At 36.8% G+C, this 19,878-nt stretch overlaps 1 protein-coding gene across 1 annotated transcript in view; it reads left to right on the forward strand.

The window, feature by feature from the left end:
- Positions 1-1,527: 1,527 nt before the first annotated feature.
- Positions 1,528-19,878, forward strand: part of C7 (complement C7) — a 52,079-nt gene continuing 33,728 nt past the window's right edge. The window contains exons 1-6 of the mRNA XM_059916304.1: positions 1,528-1,658; positions 7,041-7,096; positions 8,893-8,968; positions 11,928-12,069; positions 13,950-14,097; positions 15,099-15,237. Coding sequence (XP_059772287.1) covers positions 1,653-1,658; positions 7,041-7,096; positions 8,893-8,968; positions 11,928-12,069; positions 13,950-14,097; positions 15,099-15,237 — 567 coding nt within the window. The 5' untranslated portion in view covers positions 1,528-1,652. The remainder of the gene's footprint in view (positions 1,659-7,040; positions 7,097-8,892; positions 8,969-11,927; positions 12,070-13,949; positions 14,098-15,098; positions 15,238-19,878) is intronic.

Below are 19,878 nucleotides of genomic sequence, written 5' to 3' on the forward strand. Positions count from 1 at the left end.
TGTGACGTGCTCTTCAATGTCTCCCAGATTTCCTCATTGGGACTGAGCTATAATTGCCTCAGTATCTTGCATATTAAAGTACCTTTTATTGACTTCCTTTCCTTCCCAGTCTCACTTTCTTATCCCTCAGCAGTGCTTTCTAGGATCACTTCACTTCACAAAACAACCCCCAAAACACAAGAAACCCCCAAACCAAAAAAACTAAAAAAAAAACCCACTTGCAATTGAATTCTTGTCTCAGATCTGCTTCTGGGGGAACCCAAACTAAGACAGCCGCTGAATGTGGAATTGTACATTGAGTGCTTAAGGAGAGTCCATGACATCTGGAATTCATGCAACTGGAGTTGAATTAAAAAAAAGAACTCTTTCAGGAATCAGACATCATCTTCTCTGTGGCAAATTTTTTCCCACACAAAGCACTAACAGTTTGCACAAAAGATGTGGAAGTTTTGCCTCTGGAAGACCACCATTAATTTATAAATGGAGGGTGGGGGTCTTTCTTTATTATTCAAATATTTTGGATATAAAAAGAAAAAATATTAAAACTGGTAAATATTCACGAATGGAATGTTTAGTTATAAAATTACTCTCAGTTCAAATTTCCTTTCCTACTTCACACTTATGTCACTCCTACCCATAATGCCCTAACAGCAAGTTTCAGAATATTTGGCCAAACCATGCAAATAAAACTGTAGCTCACAAAAAACCAAAACCAAAACCAAAAAAAAACCCAAAAAACTGTAGCTCAACTTTAATAGAAAATCTGAAATCTTGCAAAAATGCAACCTTTCGTGAAATCTATGAAAATGATGTTGGAGAAGTGCTAGAATCAATGCAAAGCCATGGAAAGTGAGGATCTGGCAGAATAAGACAAGGCAACTGAAGAAGAGAACATAGACATGGTTGATGACCGTGACAAGAACTTTCCAACAGAGTGATCTGAATATCATAGGATTAAGGGCTGTTCTTGGGGAAATTAGTGATGCCTTTAAATATGTTTGCAAAAAAACATGCTCTTTTTGATCATTCTTTGAAAGTTAAGCATGAAGGGATGTGCATTATATTGTGTTAGGATATTATATATTTTGGGGGGATTCCACTCCAGAATGTTCCATTTACATTTTGAGTGACAGAATTGCATTTACATTTTTTCTTCCACAAAGTGTTTAATCTCAAAGTCTGTTGTATAACACCCTTTTAGAGAATCATGAAAACATCTGCTTAGCGTGGTAGATTGAAACAGGAAGGAGGCTTATCCCTTGCCTTACACAGAGTCTCCTTTGGTAGAAAATCACTTAAACATTGAAGTGAGAACATTTGCTGCTTTTCTTGATTTACAGATGTTTTCTCAGAACTACACTTCCAAACAGTCCCAGCTGACTGTAGCTAAGGCCTGGGTAAATTGACAAGATGCATCTGGTTTCAAGGCACAGACTAAGTACAGGGCAGGCTCTCCGTGTCCCCAGAGAACCTGGTTGGGGTCACAGCTAAGTCTTGGAACCACTTGCTCTATATATGAGTGCCAAGTGAATCCCCAGCAGGGAGAGACAGGCGGGGAGTAGACTGCTGGGCTCTTCCTCCTGTTGAAAATTCACTGGGCACTGGAGGAGGAAATTTTCCTTCTGTCTTCTGCCCTGAATGTTTTCCCAAACATGAAGGTAAGATAACTTCATTATTTTTGTGAACGAAGCTAACTCAAAAGGGAGTAAGGCTTAACTTAAATAACTCAAAAAACCCCCAAAAAACAAAAAAAATGAGAATACATGGGAAAATAGGAAAGAGAAGTCTCCGAGGGTGACTTTAAAAAAATCCTTAATTAAATATAGTTAACAATTCAGCCAAAGTGAATTTGTTTTTCTTTTCTTGCAGTTAATTTATTGGTTTAGAGGTCTGGGAATCAGAGATTGGAGACAATGTTTATGAAAGTCCCAAGAAAGCCATTAAGAAATAAAATACAATAATACAATTGTTATTCCTTAGGGAAAAATGCTCTCCCATGGATTTCGTTTGTTTGATTTGGAGTCACGCAATGAACCCCCTTGATCTGACTTATCTAAGAGCTTTATAGAAAAGTGAATTTGGAGACTTGAAACTTTAGAGTTTGGAATCTGGATGAGAAGATAAGGCTTGTGAGAGTAGAAGATACAGATAAATGGAATGAAACTAAAGGTTTACCAAAAACACATATTGGTCTAATGGAAAATGGCCAAATGTTAAGAAAAAAAAATGCAGGACTGAAGACAGAAATCACTATCATAGACTATAATTCTGGGATGCAAAAATAAGTTGAACCTGCTATTACAATTTTATTATTGCAGACGTTTGTATTTAAACTTTAAAAATTTTACATTACAATGCTGGAGCAATAATTTCTCAGCCCTGTCAGCTGCTAGATTGCTTTTGTCATCACTATGCCACCGATTTGCAATACTGAATCTACGCTCACTTTCCAGGGGCTTTGGAGGCGGAGTGAGAGGTGGGTCTCGAGTAACTCATGGGTGAAATTACATTTAATTAAGTTATTGAAAATTACACACAAATCATAAAGTTAATTTGTTTAATGTTATGATGCTAGAACGTCAAGTAACCATACAAAGTTAGAATTATGATATAATCTAATCTCTATCACTCTTTTATTTTTACTTAAAAATTTAAAATGTTTGTTAGCTCAAAAAGAATAGGATACATTTCCTAGAGTCATCTAGCTAGTATACTTTCTCCTAATATTTGTATTAACCATCAATCAATTTCCTTACTTATTTTATGATGAGACAACTTAATAATTGTTTTGTGCTTAAAGATGGTTCATTGATTATTATGACATTTTTCTGCTGGGGTAACATATTTACTTTTATCTTTCAGTTGGTTGATAAAATATCAACAAATAAAGAAATGATTTCTTTGTGAGTTGCATGCAGAGTTCCCACCTATATTTGAAAGTAGAGATTCATATTTTTACAGTAAATCTGAAGGGTATGCTTTTGTGATACGTTTCGGAGAAGGTAAACTTAGGCTATGAAGACACCACTAGAAATGGTTTTCAGGTCTGGCCTTTTAAGAGGGAGTATTCTTTTTTCTACCCCGCGCCCCCCACCCCCCATTCATGTGAACTAAGTTCAGAGAGGTGGTCCCAGAATTCTTTTCATTCTCTTTGTATCCCTTGGATAGGAGATAATTGGGTCTGAAGTGTTTCAGGGCTTTAGAGCAAAAAGTGTTTCCCTCTGAGCTGGCTGTGGTCCAGACCTTCACTTTCTCTTCCGTGGAGTGAGATGAACCTGGGGTTTGTAAACCTAAAGCATGATTCACATGGTGCTGGGGTGTGGTCAGGCACAGTGATGTCTCAGATGAGGGCTTTTCTGCTTCCTCGCCACACCCAGAGCTGATCTGATGTTATCAGCTGTCTTCTGTCAATTATACTGTGATGGTGTTTGTGCCTTTAAAAAAATGTCTTTTTCCAGATTATAATACTACCATCTTGGCAAAACTAAGTTCAAAGAGAAGATAATATTGATTATTTCTCCACTCAGAGATAACCACTATTAACATTTTAATCTATTTCTCTTCAGACTTTTATATGAACATGTACAAAATATATTTTATGAAATTGCTATCAGTCTGGATCTGAATCTTTTTACTCACTATATCATAAGCATGTTCTCCTGTCATTGTTCAATCTATAACGTGCTTCTAATGACTACAAAGTACTCAAATCATATTTTTGTGCCCTTTTGCATTTCTTTATCATTAGAAGTGTTGCAAATTGATGTCTATTTCTGATAAAGATGTAAGTAAATTGATTTTAAAATCTACCTTCTTCTTCATCTGTTTGGTGCCCTATGTTCTAAATTTATTGATCAAGATATTAATTAGGGCATGTTAAGAAATTAGATTTGATTTTTCCATACTTTTTTCTCTTGGAATTTGGAACCCAGTGTATGCTACAGAAATTAATATTTTATTTTTTACCTCAAATGGGCTCATGATTCAACAGACAAATGTAAAGGACCAGGTGTGGAGAAATTAGAAGCATAGAGACAATGGTTGTAGCTGGAACACTTCAGAGGAAGGAGGTAGAGCTAATGCTCATTCAGTCATAAGAAAGAAGAGAAGAGAATTCTGGGAAATGTAGTCCCAGCTTAGCTACATTACACACTGCAAAGATATGATATCTTTTCAACGAAGCAATTCTTTTATAGAGTTAACTCAGTTGTATGTCTATGTCTGTCATTAATTTATTTATTAATTTGTAATTGTTCTCTCTTGTCCATTTGATGAGATACTCTTTCCAAAGGCAAGGAATGATAACTGCTTCATTTTCAGGTACCCAGCTAGCAAATTTTCAAGACATTCTTTTGGTTAAGAGATTCAGCTTGTATAACTCATGAACTTGTGATAAGCAGATCTTCATGGGTTATAATATGTATACAAGGAGGATGGTGGCAAAGTTATCTTTTCTGATGAAAAAGTATATCCCTTAAAACTTCGTTGACATTTAAAAAAGTATGTAATAGAATGTTAAAATGGATTTTTTCATGATGCCTGTTTTGCCTGAGGGTCAAAGGCCAATAATAATACGTGCTCAGTACCCTCACATTTTAAAGTGAGATATTGTACATTCAATGCAGTATTATTGCAATACCAAAAGAGTAGCCCTAAATTTGTTTGGTGACCCTTTGGCCATCTCCATCCTCAAAAGTATGCAATATTGTGTCCCTTGGAGCATGAGGGTGTATAGGGAATGATACCCTACTCACGTTTGAGAAAATCTAAAGGCATAGGCTGGTTCACTGCCCTGTGGTTAGCAAGTAAGTCAACACAGCAGTATTGGTTACATCCTGACATCCAGAGTTAGACAGGACAAGGATGTGTGCAGGTATCCCATGGACCAGATGTGGACCTTTAGAAAGGGGCCAGACTTGGGTTGTCAGGGACTCTGCCTGGGAGACGCCTGCAGGATGAAGCAACCCCAGCAGACAGCATCAGGAAGCAGGCACTGGTGAGACTCAAGAGAGCTGAACAAAGAGATGAATCATTTGTGCCAGAGAACAGTGGTTGTAGATTCCCAAAGGAGGGATATCCAAACAATGACAAAAACACCATGAGAGATAAAGAATTGGCATTCAAACATCTAACACACCCTGATTTACCATCACTAGACTCCAGCTGCATCAGGCAAGCAAGATCCTTTTGGCTCTTACCCCTCTCACTCCTGCTGCTCTGACTCTGAAGAAGACAGGCATCTTGGGAAGGTGGGGAAAAGAAGAAGGAGAATAAAGCAGAGGAACTTCGAAGTGGACCCCACCCCTCCCGCAGGACCTGGGAGTAGGATAGACATTTAAAATTGGATGATACATTGCAATTTGACTGTTAGATTGTTCCAGGACGCCTGGGAGTGACTAATAAAGCTATGGGATAGGCTGGCCCAAGGGCAGGAAAAATGAGTTGACATACTACAAAAAAAGACATATTGTTGAAAAGAAACAACCCACTGCAGTTTATAATTTAAAAAAAACAAAAAACAACGTTTAAAAGGTGTTGCTTTCCATTATGTGCTTCATGTGTTTGTTGAAAAATCAGAAAAGTATCCATAGCCTCTCCCACCATTGTTCACATTTCCAGGGTGCCCACAGCTGTTGGTACCTCTCTGCCCTTTTGGTTATGTTAATCAGATTATAGGCTAAAAAATCTGTAAGGCTGTAAAAGGCAGAAGGCAACTAGGATTTTACAACTGAAAAAAAGATACCTAATAAGAGGATGGGTGATCTAGGAAGGTGAGTAGAAGGGTCTGGAAAAAATGTTGGGAAGCCATTCCACAGCTACCCTGAGAGAAAAGAGGTTTGGGGAGATCAAGAGAAGAGAAAGAACATTGGCCTGGTAAAATGTGAGGTAAGATGATTTAAGGACTTTTTTTACTGGGTTATGAATTGAATGTGTTTGATATTCTTAAAGAGTCTCCATTACAGATTTGAATTGTATTTCCTTTCACCTTCAGTTGTCAAAGTAGGAAAATACATAGAAATGAAAATAAAATAATAAAAGTCAACTATGATTTCACAACCAGAAATGAACTATTCTCCTTTGTTATGTTTCTTTCTAGATTTGTTTTCAATACACATTTGATTTTCAAACAAAATGTAATCACATTTCACATACAATTTCATAACTTGTCAGATGCTCAATATTTAGGCTGCTGCTATCACGTGAATGTGATTATAAAAGGCCTCTGTGGTGTTTTAAAGGCTGAAAACCACGTGCAGAACTAAGGATTGTGATGAGCATCACGGCACCTCTGGCTAGGAATGTACCTCCACTTTTGATTTTTCCATTTAGGAAGCTATTTCTCTTTTAGCTTCTCAGCCCTTGGAACTGTTCTTCTTTCCAGGCTTTCTCTTCTCTGGTGTCCTCATGGGTACCAAAGTTAGAGAGGAGAGTGGAGTAAGGAATTAAAAGATGATGGGACCCTAAAGAAATGTTTGTGAACATTTAACTCTAGGGAGTCTTTTCAATTTATTTGTCAATGACATCACCTAGCCCCTAGTTATCTTTCCAGAAGTGAATAGTGTGAGGTGAACTCAAGAGAAATGTATTAGAGACTCTCCTGGTGGCGCAGTAGTTGAAAATCTGCCTGCCGATGCAGGGGACACGGGTTCGAGCCCTGGTCCGGGAAGATCCCACGTGCCACAACTGAAGCCCGCGTGCCTAGAGCCCGCACTCCATAGCAAGAGAAGTCACCGCAATGAGAAGCCCGCGCACCACAACGAAGAGTAGCCCCTGCTCTCCACAAGTAGAGAAAGCCCATGCGCAACAACAAAAGACCCAATGCGGCCAAAAAATTTTAAAAAAAGAGAATTGCATTAAATTTTTATTTAAAATGAAAACTTAAAAGTCAAGCAGAATCATCGAGGCTTCTCCATGGTTCTTTCACTCTTTCTATTCCCAACTCACAAATCTTGACTTGTACAAATGTATTCACTTTTGACTCATTAAAGCAATGCTCTAACTAAAATACTGCTTTATTGTTTTTTTTTTCCCCCTCCTAGGCAATAAGTTTATTCTTCTTGGTGGGATTTATAGGAGAGTTCCAAGTTTTTTCAAGGTGAGAATTTTTTGGATTATGTGTGGAAATCATTAACAATTATTTCTTTTATTTTAAGGAAATTCTTAAGTATGGTCTGATTTTTACATTGCAGCCTGAGCTTGTTTAACCCTTCAACACTTTTTTTTCCCCTTTTTTAGAAAAGGCAATTATAGAGAAAGTGTGTTTTATTCTTATTCTTATTTTACTTTATTTTATTCCCTGTAAGGAAGAAACCTGAAGACTATAAACACCTCAAGGTTTCCTGCTTCTCCCAGTATCATGGTTTTACCTGCAATTCAGGGAATTGCAGCTGACTTACACATCTTAGAGCAGAATTTGATTTTTAAATGTAATCTTTGCAAAATAGTCTTTGGGATTTTAAAAGTTGAGAGTTTTTTTTTTAAGAAAATAGGTTTATCGGCTCTTGAGACCTGGAAAAAAGCCAGCGTCATTTACTCACGGCCTTGCTTTGCTTTCACTGTCTGATGGGAGAGGACCAGGTCGGTTTACCTCATCGAACTGTCAGAACATGTGTCTGGAGTTGTGCCAGTGACTGGGACACAGAGGAGCCAGACGGTACTGAGAGTAGAGGGGGTGATTGAGATCTTGAAAGAGTTGATTTCAATGCAGGTGTGGTAAGGGCTCTGTGAGGGGACTGGACAGGGGGCACAGAGGAGGTGAGGCCAAGCAAGCTTCCCTTCCTAAGCCTCGGTGTTTGGGGAAGGCCTCTGCCTGTCTCTGGGAGACAAAAGAGACACATAGCATTAAGTTCAGATTGTTTAAAGGTCAAAAACACTAAGGCATTTGGATCACTGATGCCATATCAAGACTACAGGTTAGCAAGATTAGCCCCATGAGGGCACCTGAGCCCCAAACGGGACTCCTTATCTGCAGCACCTGGCAGTGCTATGCTTAACTAAGCAGGAATCACCTTGACCTGAGATGTCTCCCAGATTAGGAATGTACTCAAAGTCCAGAAATCAGGAGTCCTGGTTCCTCTACCCCTTGCGAAGTGTGGTTTTAGGTAAGGCTTCCTTAATCTCTTTGGACTAAGCAACATGACCTCTTGGACACAGCCAGAGTTAAGCATTGTAAGAGAGTCAACTTGCCATTTTCCACATGTATTTTATTTGGGTGGAATTCTTTGAGCTCAACTTGACCCTACTCTACTTGGGTGTGTGCTTGAGAAGTGACCTAAATAAACAGGGGGAGCATGTAAAATTAAATTCTCGTCCATTTAGCCTTTGCCAGATTTTGGTTTCCTACTTCTCATACGGTCGTTTTAGAGCTTGTTGTCTCTCAGTTAAATTTCTGTATAGCTCTTCAATTCATCGTCCAAAATCCCGTCAAAGGCCATAATACCTTCCTTCTATATGTTCTCACTTAGCCTCCCAACTTTGGACACTCTCTTATGTGTATTTCCACAATGCATTATACTGTACACATTTCTGTTAGGAAATCTATCTCATTAGCTATACTGTATAAGGGATCATGATTATATTATTGTCTTATGATTATTTGTTTACACATCTGTGTCTTCATCCTCCCCTCTACCAATTGTCAGTATCCTATCTCTTTTATGTTTATAGCTCTAGTGTCTAAATAGTGCCTGGTACATTCTAGATATTTCATAAATGATATTTAATAAATCTCTGAAAAAGTGAGTCCTTCCCACATATATTTTTATATATTTTGGGATCCTCTTGGTGCCTCTTAGGAAAAAAATCGTGAAGCAATTTTTGACCATTCTTGCCAATTTTTTGTCTTCTCTCCTACCTGTCGGCTTTATGATGGACAATTTGACACTATGACAGTGCCTCCTCGCCAGTCAATTGCCAGTGGGCTTCCTATGCCCCTTGGTCAGAATGCAATGGTTGTACCAAGACTCAGGTAGGACCATGTGAAAACTTTGTATTTACTATTTATATGTAGAAATAGCTTAGGTGTGGACACAATGGCATTAACTTTTGAATGTTGTTTTATTTTTTGAAAATGTAACTGGTAAGTTTGAAGGGAAAAAGTATGACTTATTTCATACTTAATATTGTAATAAAAAAATTTCTGCATTCTCATTTTTCTTGCAGGACTTTTCTAAATCTTACATTTGAGCCTAGAAATATACATAGGAGAGGCGCTAAAAGCAACTCATTAACTCACTATCAGAGAAATAAGAATAGCGTGAAATGAAGTTAGTAGATAATTCAAAATTTCATATTTACTGGATTCAAGTTTTCTTTTCATTTGAAACAAACACTAAAGACTAGCAAAATAGCTGCTTCATTTTACCTAACTAATAGTGAATGACCATGGAAAGTCAAACATTTTTCAATGTTTTAAAGTTTAATACAAAAGTAATATAAATAAAATACCAGACTTGACTGGGAGATTATAGAGTACTTCTAAAAATGTCTGTTTTTTTTCCTTATTATAAATTAATCATTGGAGAAAATGATTTATTGTTTTATAAATGAAATAAAATGTTTATTTCTATATAAAGAAAACACTACTTATAATTCTACCATTTAGAAGAAACCAATATGTCAGCATTTTAGTATTTATTCTTTCAATTTCTTTTCTTTTCTTTTTTTTTTCCATGTAAGCACAGATCTGCTTTATTCTTTTTGAATAGCTACATGGCATTTTATTGTATGAATGTACATTTAAAAAATTTAATTAGAGTTCTATTGACTGGTATTTGGGTGTTTCCTCAATTTATTTTCTTTCTATGTGCTTATGAATTTTAAAATAGGATTATTTGATCATGATTTTGTATTCTATTTTAACTTAACATTATACTATCAGCATGAATTTTAACAGCTGAATTATGTTCCATTATATGTATATACCAATCTTATTTATCCACTTCCTATTGTTTGAGATTTAGGTTATTTATATATTTTGTGATTATGAGTAAAACTTTAGTGAACATTTTTGCACATAGATATGTCTTTTTTCTGATAATCATCTTAGGATAAATTTCAAAAATATAATGTTGGTTTCAAAGGTTCTGAACATTTGAATGGCTAAATTTTTTTTTTATTGAGATACAATTGACATATAACATTATATTAGTTTCAGGTGTACAACATGATTTGATATTTGTAAAATATTTTAAAGGTGGTTCAGTTTAGATAAAAATGTGCATTTAAAATCATTTTAAAATAATTAAAGTAACAGAACCATATTATAGAAGATAACTTGTGTTTTGAAGCATCATCATTATCCTCATTTTCTAGCATTTATTTAGTATCTACATGAGGGGTATTTACAAAATAAGTTACACAAGTAACTAGGATTTGGTTTCTGGCAAATATAATATTAGATGACAACTCTGATTACAGGCAAACAGGTACATGAATAACAAAACAAAAGTGAAACAAACACCAACTTCAGAAAAAATTTTTATAATTTAAAAACAAGTTAAGAAAGAACATTAAATAGAGGTAGATAGAAGGTATTTTTCATATGAGTAATTTTTTTGAGTGAAGGTCATCATGCTTAGATTATAAAAACAGAATTTTCATCCAGAAGAAGACAAGTGAAAATGAAAAAGGGGTCATAAGATCAGAATTTGACAGGTGAGAATGAGACCCTGAGAGCAGACAGCCATCAAGGTCATCCTGGTGTCTATGGAGAAGGAAAACATTACTTATACGACAACGCAATCTATGCTTTGGAACTTCCGAAAAGCATGATGTTACTAAGCCACATATAAGAGGTGTCTTCATCAATTAAATACATAAACTAAAAACTTACTAAGAAACTGTACTGAGTTCCATTCCTCACTCATACTCCTCTATGACTCCTCTGCTTAGATGCAATGAAAGCACGAGGCTGTTGCAAACCTGCTCAGAGTTCAAATTACATATCTGTGACCCTTTGTCCCAATTTAGGATGAATGAATAGATTCAACTTTGGTTTGTATATCTAGTCTTCCCTGTTGCTCAAGGTTTAAATTCTCTGGAATCTCAGATTTTGTCCATTTTTATTAACTGGTAAGAGTTGAGTATAGGAAGAGGCTTAAAAGATGCACCTTTGATTGCCTTTGGGGAGGAAACGGATTTTGCAGATTTTTCTTTTTGTTTAAACATAAGATACATGTCTTCATACTGAGTAAATGAATTTTAGGATGAATTAGTTTTCTCATTTGCCTTAGGGATTTCCTCAAATTTTTTTCTACCCCCTCCTACCCCACCCCACCCTAAGATAGGCCTTTGACATCTTTCCCATTTCAGAGGTCAGTAATTTTGGTTGTCCAGTAAAGTATCATTGTAGATGTGCCTTCACCTGTGGACCACTTAGGCTTCTGTTTTGTAAATTTGACTTCCATGTTAGCATATATGTCTCCCTGGATTGTTTTGCCTCACCTTGCCTTCTTGAAGAAGGCTTAAGGTTCAGCTCAAATTAATTACTACCACTTTTCTAAAGATTTCCCTTACTCCTGTTCTTCTTAACTTCCCTTCCCAATATGCTTACCCTTTCTCCAGCAAAATTCACTTCACCTTTTCTAATTAGCTCTTGGTACATTGCTTTGGCAAAAAATTAGTCATTCTGTATTGTGATCTGGTCTATCCAGCATACTTTCTTAAAGATTCACTAATTTTTTTTTTTTCATTCAACCCTAAGAGCAAATATATAACTGAGAGTGCTCTATAAATAATAACCCAAGTGTCACTGGACTCAAAGACAAGTGGGTTTTTGGGTGCATTGATTTTGTAGGCTTTACTTCTGTAGTACACCAGAACAATTTTACAAACATCATTTCTCCAATTGTATTAATTTATCCCAGATTTTATTTCTCAAATAAAGGAAACTGGAGATATTGAAAAGCTATTTGGTTTGTATTTAGACTCGCAAGCGATCAGTTGCTGTTTATGGTCAGTATGGCGGCCATCCCTGTGTTGGAAGTGCTTTTGAACCACAATCGTGTGAACCTACACGAGGATGTCCAACAGAAGAGGGATGTGGAGAACGTTTCAGGTGTTTTTCAGGTATTTGCTTCCCATAGGTTCGGCATGCAGAGTGTAAATTCAAATGCTATTTGTTTAATTTGCTCAGTATGTATTTGTTGAATTGTACTGCATTTATATTAGCCTATAAATTAATTTCCCCCCAAATCAGTTGGATTTTTATTGGCATATTAGTTGCACACTCAACTATCATTCTTTTAAATGCATGGGTGTCATCTGGTAATAAAGGTGGGGATACTCTTTGCTTCTTTGAAAAAGAAATATGGCTATTGACAGACCCAAGCAGTTCTTGACATTGCATTTTTGGTGAAGATGTAGAATGAGTCTGGAATGAAGACTGAAATTGGGCAAAAACAATATTACTGCCCAAATTATTTTTATGTTTACAAGAAAAGCAACTCTAATTAGTTAATCAAGGAGCAATACGGGTCATCTCTATGCATGGGGGAATGAAACAGCTTTGGATTGAATAATATTTGACCTATTGTCTATGTTGCATTTGTGCAGAAAGGTTAATTCAACAACTTTTAGCAAACATTTATTATTCTTTTTATGTTCCAGATACAGAAATGAGGGTTGTGGATGTAGAATGAAACACATAGCCTCTTCCCTCAAAATTCTTAAAGTTTTATGGGCAAAATAGTACATAAACATTTCCTGTGTTAGACATGTTTTTCAACAATACTTGTCAAACTCCTATTGTACTTTCAAAACCCAAATCAGATGATGCCGCCTTAGGGAGACCTTCCCTAAATGCCCAACTGATAGAGCTATTTAACAGATCACTTTTCTGTGTTCTCTATGTGCATTGTATCATCTGTAATCTGAAGTATTTGTTGCCCTGGATATCTTTTGGTAGACTGAACTCCTTGAAGGTGTGGATTATATTTCTTTTATTTTTGCATCTGGAGTGTGTGGTACATAGTAGACTCTCAACAAATGTTTGCTGCATTGGATCAAGTGACAGCATAGTGGGATGTGCTATCAGGACAGTTTTGTGCCATGCATACTATAAGGGCACAGATGAAGGACATACATTGTAGCTTGTGGGGCAAGGGTGGTTTCTGAGAGGAGGTAATGTGTGATTTGATTTTTGAAGAATTGTAGGTGCAACGTCAGTGGAGATGGCAAAAAAAGTTGGTCTTTGACTTATGTAAATGATCCAGTATTACTAGGGCATAGGAAGCTAGTAAGAGAATGGTTGGATATAATGCTGAGGAGGGAGGCCGGGGCTAGATCATCTGGGACCCTCTAGTGCTTCCTTGTGCTTCTGGTACCCTGGGCTTATATCTATCATAACAATTACATTGCTGAATTGTAATGATCTAACTTCATACTCTTTCCAATTAGATTGTAAAGTATATGAAAACCCTGGTGAATACCCTTTTTATTCATATTTGTATCCCAACACCCAAGAGTGTCCTAAACAGAGAAGGTGCTAAAGAAATGTTGAATTGTAATCTTTTAATCCAGTTCCCATGCTCTCAAAGCATATATATCTAAATCACCAAGAAAGACAGCACTTTGGCATCTTGGTCAGTGATTACAGAAGAGAAATGGAAAGTTGAAGGGCAGGAGGTCAATCTGTCTTCCCAATGACTGGCATTGTGTGATTTTGGAGAATTCAGACAAAGTGCTTGATGTTTATGGGTGAGAGCCTGGAATTTGAATTCAGGTTCTATTTTCAATCTTGTGTCCAGCCAAGGTCAGAATCAATTTGCATGTTGAAAAATGAAGACCAAAATAATCAGCAGTCCTTCCCTGGGTGCTGAGGGTTTATCTCGAACTCACATTAGAGTATCAGTGTTGTGTTGGGGGTCCAGGGTGAAATCTTTTGATCCCAGGTAGTGTTTTCCTTTTCACCTCTTTTATTTTTGTGTGGTGGCTTTTCTTGTGTTCAGGTCAGTGCATCAGCAGATCTTTGGTTTGCAACGGAGATTCTGACTGTGAAGAGGACGGTGCTGATGAGGACAAATGTGAGGACTCAGAAAGCAGGCCTTCCTGTGACCTCGATAAACCTCCTCCCAACATAGAACTTACTGGACATGGGTAAGGTGTTGGGTGTCTTCCTGCACCCATCGATGGGTTGTAGTTTTTATTTTGTTGTATTTTATTTTGTGGTTTGGTAAGTCTAATAACAAATCACCTAATAGTCAAGACTTTGCTTAGAGCTCTTTTCCACATCCTGAAACAATTTAAAAATTCCTATCTATATACCTGTAAATATATGTGGTAAAGCACAGAGGGACCAGTTGTCCCTGGACTGTTGGTTTTGGCACTGAAAGTCCTGCATCTAAGGAAACCCCTCAGACCTGGGAAAACCTGGCCAGTCAGTCCCGCTATGGGAGGGAAGGGGGGAGAACTAATTCAATGATGTGGGGCTACTTAAGGGAATGAAGAGACAACAGAATGAGAGCAGCGGAAGGAGAGAGAAAGTGTGTTGGAACACTCAGACTGAAAAGTAATCACCTAAACTTTCAAGTGAAGTTGAGGCAATCCTCTTAACCTTTTTAAAAAGAATTCTGAAAAACTTTTATGGTCAGACCCAAGTTAAAGTTTCAAGGTTTTAAAATAATCTCTTTGAGAGTGATAGTTAGATGTGATTTTTCTATACTACTATAAAATTCATTAACAGAAAAATGGTAAAATTAAAGAGTATACCAGTTAGCATGCTAAGAGGCCAACTAGTTGTAAATCGTTGTAGAGAGTTCTCTGTCTTCAAGAGTAATCTTAATTGTTTGGTTTTATCTATAGATTCAATTCAAAACCAGCTGTTGCCGTAGATACAAAAGGGCTGTGTGTTTCCTAAATACGTTCTTAGGCTAAAAGGATGTTGGGTTTCCCCAGCTATTAGTTTTAACCATTATAGCAAGCAGGGGGAGTAGGGTAATGCATAGTGTGCTTTAGGAGGCTTTTTATTTGAGCTCTCGCAGAGATGTTAAACTGTAATGTATTTCAAGAATATCTAGAGTTCTCTAATGATGCCTGTTTCAGCAAGTGGTATTTCTGGTTTTTAACAGCCTTTTCTTCTTTCATTTTTTAAAAAACAGTTACAATGCGCTCACGGGCCAGTTTAGGAACAAAGTCCTCAACACTAAAAGTTTTGGTGGTCAATGCAGAAAGGTGTTTAGCGGGGATGGGAGAGATTTCTACAGACTGAGTGGAAATATCCTCTCCTATACATTCCAGGTACTTAATGACATTGATTTGATTTCTTTCTAATATGTGAATTGTTGCCAGAGATCATTATTCATATGATATTGATTTTTTTGGTATTTTGTTGAGAATTTACTTGTGGCCTCATATGTGGTCAATTCTTAGAAATGTCTTATATAGGCTTTAAAAAATACATTTTCTTTTTTTAAAAAATGATTTATTTATTCTTAAAATTTTTTTTATACAATTTTTAAAGTTTACTTTCCATTTACAGTTACTGCAAAATATTGGCTCTATTCCCCGTGTTGTACAATACATCCTTGAGCCTATCTTACACACAGTAGTGTGTACCTCCCACTCCCTCACCCCTATATTGCCCCCCCTGTTCCACCAGTTTGTTCTCTATATCTGTGAGTCTTCTTCTTTTATGTTGCATTCACTATTTAAGAATATATATTCTTTAAATCTGGGTTATAGGGCAATGATACTTTTAATTTGTGTCATTCAAGCTGAAATATCCATTGTCTCATTTTCAACTCCATACTCCATGTGGGTCCAGAACCTGATGGTCTGTCCCTGTTTGGGTGCTAAAACCCAAGGCCCTGCTCATGACTGGTTGTGATAGTCTCCTAACCACTGCCACAGTGTCACCTTACTTAAAAATGCTTTTTTTAAAATTATGAAATATTTCATATGTACAAAAGGCTGTGAATAACATATACTTGCAGTTTGGAGAAAACTAATAATACAAACAGGACTATATATGCCCACCGCCCACCTCAAGAAATAGAATATTACCAGTGATTTAAAGGCTCCTATCTACCTCTCTCTGTCACATCTTCTCTACCTGTACTGCCCATGCAACCACTATCTTATATTTTGTATTAATCATTTCCTTGTTTTTCTGTATATGTTTATCCCATAAGTCTTTGTCCCTAAAGAAAAATTTGTGATTTAGTTTTGCTTGTTCTTTGCCACTTATATAGACAAATCATATAGTATATATTCTTCTATGAATCGTTCTTTCACTCAAAATTAGAGTTTTAAAGTTTATTCATGCTGATGTAGATGGCATTTTTACTGCTGTTTCTATTTTTTTCTTATGAAAATGCCTTGAACATTCTTGTGCATGAGTTCCATACAAATGAGCTAGAGCTTCTCTAGTGCAGACACCTGGAACTCGAATTGCTGCTTTGTAGGCTATGTTTAGGTTACACTTTACTAAAGTTTCCAAAACCTATATATGACCAATCTATACCCCAGCAGCAGTGTGGAAGAGTGGCCTGTGCTCCACATCCTTGCCAGCAACCATATTGCCAGACTTTAAAATTTTGTTTATGGTCTCAAGGTTTCCTCTGCAGGCTTCTGCTTCTTGCAGGCTGTTTCTGTCCTACACACCTAAACTCATCCTGTTTATTGATTTCAACACAAAATCTACTCACACAAAACAGTAATGGCTTTAGGGGAAATTCCTGAAGATTTAGAGGGAACATAGAGGAGAGATTATCTACCTCATAGTGCCAATGCCTCTGACAAAAACAGTTGAGATCCTCTATCTTAAATTGTCTGTCTTTCCACAACCTAAGCCGAAAGAAGTTTCTGGTCTCATCCTGTTTTAGCCTCTTTCTTGCTCATCTCTTCCAAGATCTCCTCTCTCATGCCTTTCCTCCCATCTTCCCAGAGCTCAAAAATTTCCCGTTCAGCCCTCCTTACTGATTACTCCCAAATTTGTAAACCAAAACTATTAGGATATTCAGAAGGAAGGGGCTTTAGTTTACCAAAATTAGTCATCTTCAGAAAGCAGTTCTGATTATAAGGAGCAAACCCACCAACCTCCAACTTATAATGGAATTAAATTACATTTAAGAGTTATTGAATCATGAAAGTAGAAAGTGGAACTGACTTGAAAAATAATCATAGCTACCAATTTTTGAATATTTCCTGTGGCATCTGCACTATTTTAGGCAATTTGTGTAATTTTAGTCCTCACGACATCTGTGGAAGGTAAGTAATATTTTACTGTTTTATATATATAGAAATCGAGGCTCAGAGGACTTCAGCAGACTTGCTTCAAGTCACCACATTAATAAGCAGTAGAGTTTGGATCCAGTCTGTCAGACTTCACAGCCCTTCATTTTTCTAGTATATTTTACTCTCTGAATGTATTGTATTAACCACTTTTTTGACTCTAAATTCTACTTGGTGAAAAACATATATTGTAATTTACCCTTTGGCCAGAAGGGAGAATGTGAGATAGGCATATAAAGAGAATTTTTTCTTCTCGTATTACTAAGAGGATGTGTTGATAATTCTTTCATAATTATAAGGGGGAGAATTGCATATATGTATATATATGCATATATATGTGTATATGTGTGTGTGTGTGTGTGTATATATGTAGTCAAATTTAGAAAGTTACAGAACAGAGGAATAATAAGGGAGAGAATTTCTGACATGGTTGGAAAGGAGACATGCTGGAAACCTGCAGCTTCTGAAGAAGAAAAATAACTTAATAACAGCATAATCCTGACATTCATTTTCTACAGCATGGCTTGGTTTTTGGATTGACATCTGAAATGCCTTGCCAGTCACTGAATTTGAAGGTGTTTGTCAGAGGCAGAGGGAAATTATAGCCTGTTATTTAGGATCCAGCTGGAGGGAAGTGAGGTGGAAGCAATAGGCAGTGAGTCAATCACTGCCGCGGGAAACTCAACGTCCTCCTCAGTTCAAATAGAGGGGGAGCCACTGGGGATTCAGGCCTCTACAGGTGGAACATGACTTTTGGCTTGTTGGAACATAAATGTTAGTAAATAAACATAAAACAGAATCAGTCAATCTCTCTTCTAATCTCTGTTTTGGAAATCAGCATGGTAGTTTATCCAGGACAAACCCAGTTTCTTATTGAGTAAGCCACTTACTTTGATGCTATGCACATTCTCTGTTTGCTCATATTTTTCATACCACAAGGAAGCCTTTGAAACATAAGCACATTCCAGCTCCACGGTCACTTTGGGAAGGTGCCACCCTGCTTAGCTTAGCCTGGGAGATGCTGAAAGACTGTCTTGTTTATTCTCAGCATGTAATGAGTTGCAGATGGGAGTGAGCAAAGATTAAGGTGGAGAAAATAACTTCCTGGATCCTCCTGTTTTGCTCTTGAATGTAATTCATTATATTAAAAAAATTTTTTTATTGAAGTATAGTTGATTTACAATGTTGTGTTAGTTTCTGATGTACAGCAAAGTGATTCAGATATATATATTCTTTTTCAGAGTCTTTTCCATTACAGTTTATTCCAAGATATTGAATATAGTTCCCTGTGCTATACAGTAGGACCTTGTTGTTTATCTGTTTTATACGTAATAGTTTGTATCTGCTAATCCCAAACTCCTAATTTATCCCTCCCTCTCCTTCCCCTTTGGTAACCATAAGTTTGTTTTCTGTGTCTGTGAGTCTGTTTCTGTTTTGTAAACAAGTTCATTTGTATCCTTTTTTTAGATTCCACATATAAGTGATATATGATGTTTGTCTTTCTCTGATTTAGTTCACTTAGTATACTTCATTATATTTTTTAAAGCAAGATCCTATATGTATATCAAATGAATAACAAAAATGTATTCTAAAGGCAATTTTAACTAATGCTTAGTTATCTGATCCTCTGCTTCCTCTGTTGGTATGTGTCTAGATATCTGAGATTTCTAAATCTACTTTGTTAACAGAAAATAATCTGAATGATAATAAAAGTAGCTCACATATATTAAGAACCTTTTATATACTAAGCACCGTTTCAATAGAACATTTTTTTTATAATAACCTAAGTATGTAGGTACTGTCATCTACTGTTTTTACAGATGAGGAAACTGAGACAAAGAGTGCTGAGTAATTTACCTACAATCACAGAGGTAGCAGATGACAACTATGGGGTCTGAACCCTAGAAGTGTGGCTCAGAGCCCTTGCAGCGCACTGTACTTAGGTGGGGTTAGAATATGTATAAGCGTTGATAGGAATGAGCCAGTAGAGAAAGAAAAGTTGAAGCTGTAAGACAGGGAATAATCAATCAATTTAATTAGTCCTTTGAAGAGGTGAGAGGGAATGCAGTACAGAAAAAAGACAGAGAAATTAGCCTTAGACAGGAGGAGGAACACCTGCACAGGAAAGGAAGCGAAGACATTCGTAAGTCTGTAAATTTGTTAGCCAGAAGTGTAAGAAGTCTCTGTCTGATAGTGGGAGTGTTTGTAAAGAAAGAGGTTAAGTTTATCTTCTGAGACTGAAGGAAATGATTGTAAGAGTGGGGGATTGAGATGGGTGCAGAACTTTTGAAATAGACACTGTAGGGAATGAGAGAAAGAATTGGCTAGAGATTTAGGGTTGCTGGAATGTATTGAGGATTCCACTGAGGTTGGAGATTGTGAATGGACTTACAGTAACACCAATCGATAGTTGTGTGATTTTTCTATAGCAGTGCTAAGGTGCTTGGCTGCGAGCACTGAACAAAGGTTGAATTTTTGCCTGGCAAATATGGTGGCAGAACATACCTAGGCAAGGTTCATTGGCAGGAGTTAGGTTCATTGGCAAGAGAATAATAAGTCATGAACCATGAAACTTAACTACAACATGAAGGAAGTGACAAAATGAAGGTGCTGATAGGGAAAGAGAAGGGAAAGTAAGTTGAAAGG

This window comes from Balaenoptera ricei, chromosome 3 (genome assembly GCF_028023285.1).
Source record: "Balaenoptera ricei isolate mBalRic1 chromosome 3, mBalRic1.hap2, whole genome shotgun sequence".
In the NCBI taxonomy this organism is placed as follows: Eukaryota; Metazoa; Chordata; class Mammalia; order Artiodactyla; family Balaenopteridae; genus Balaenoptera; species Balaenoptera ricei.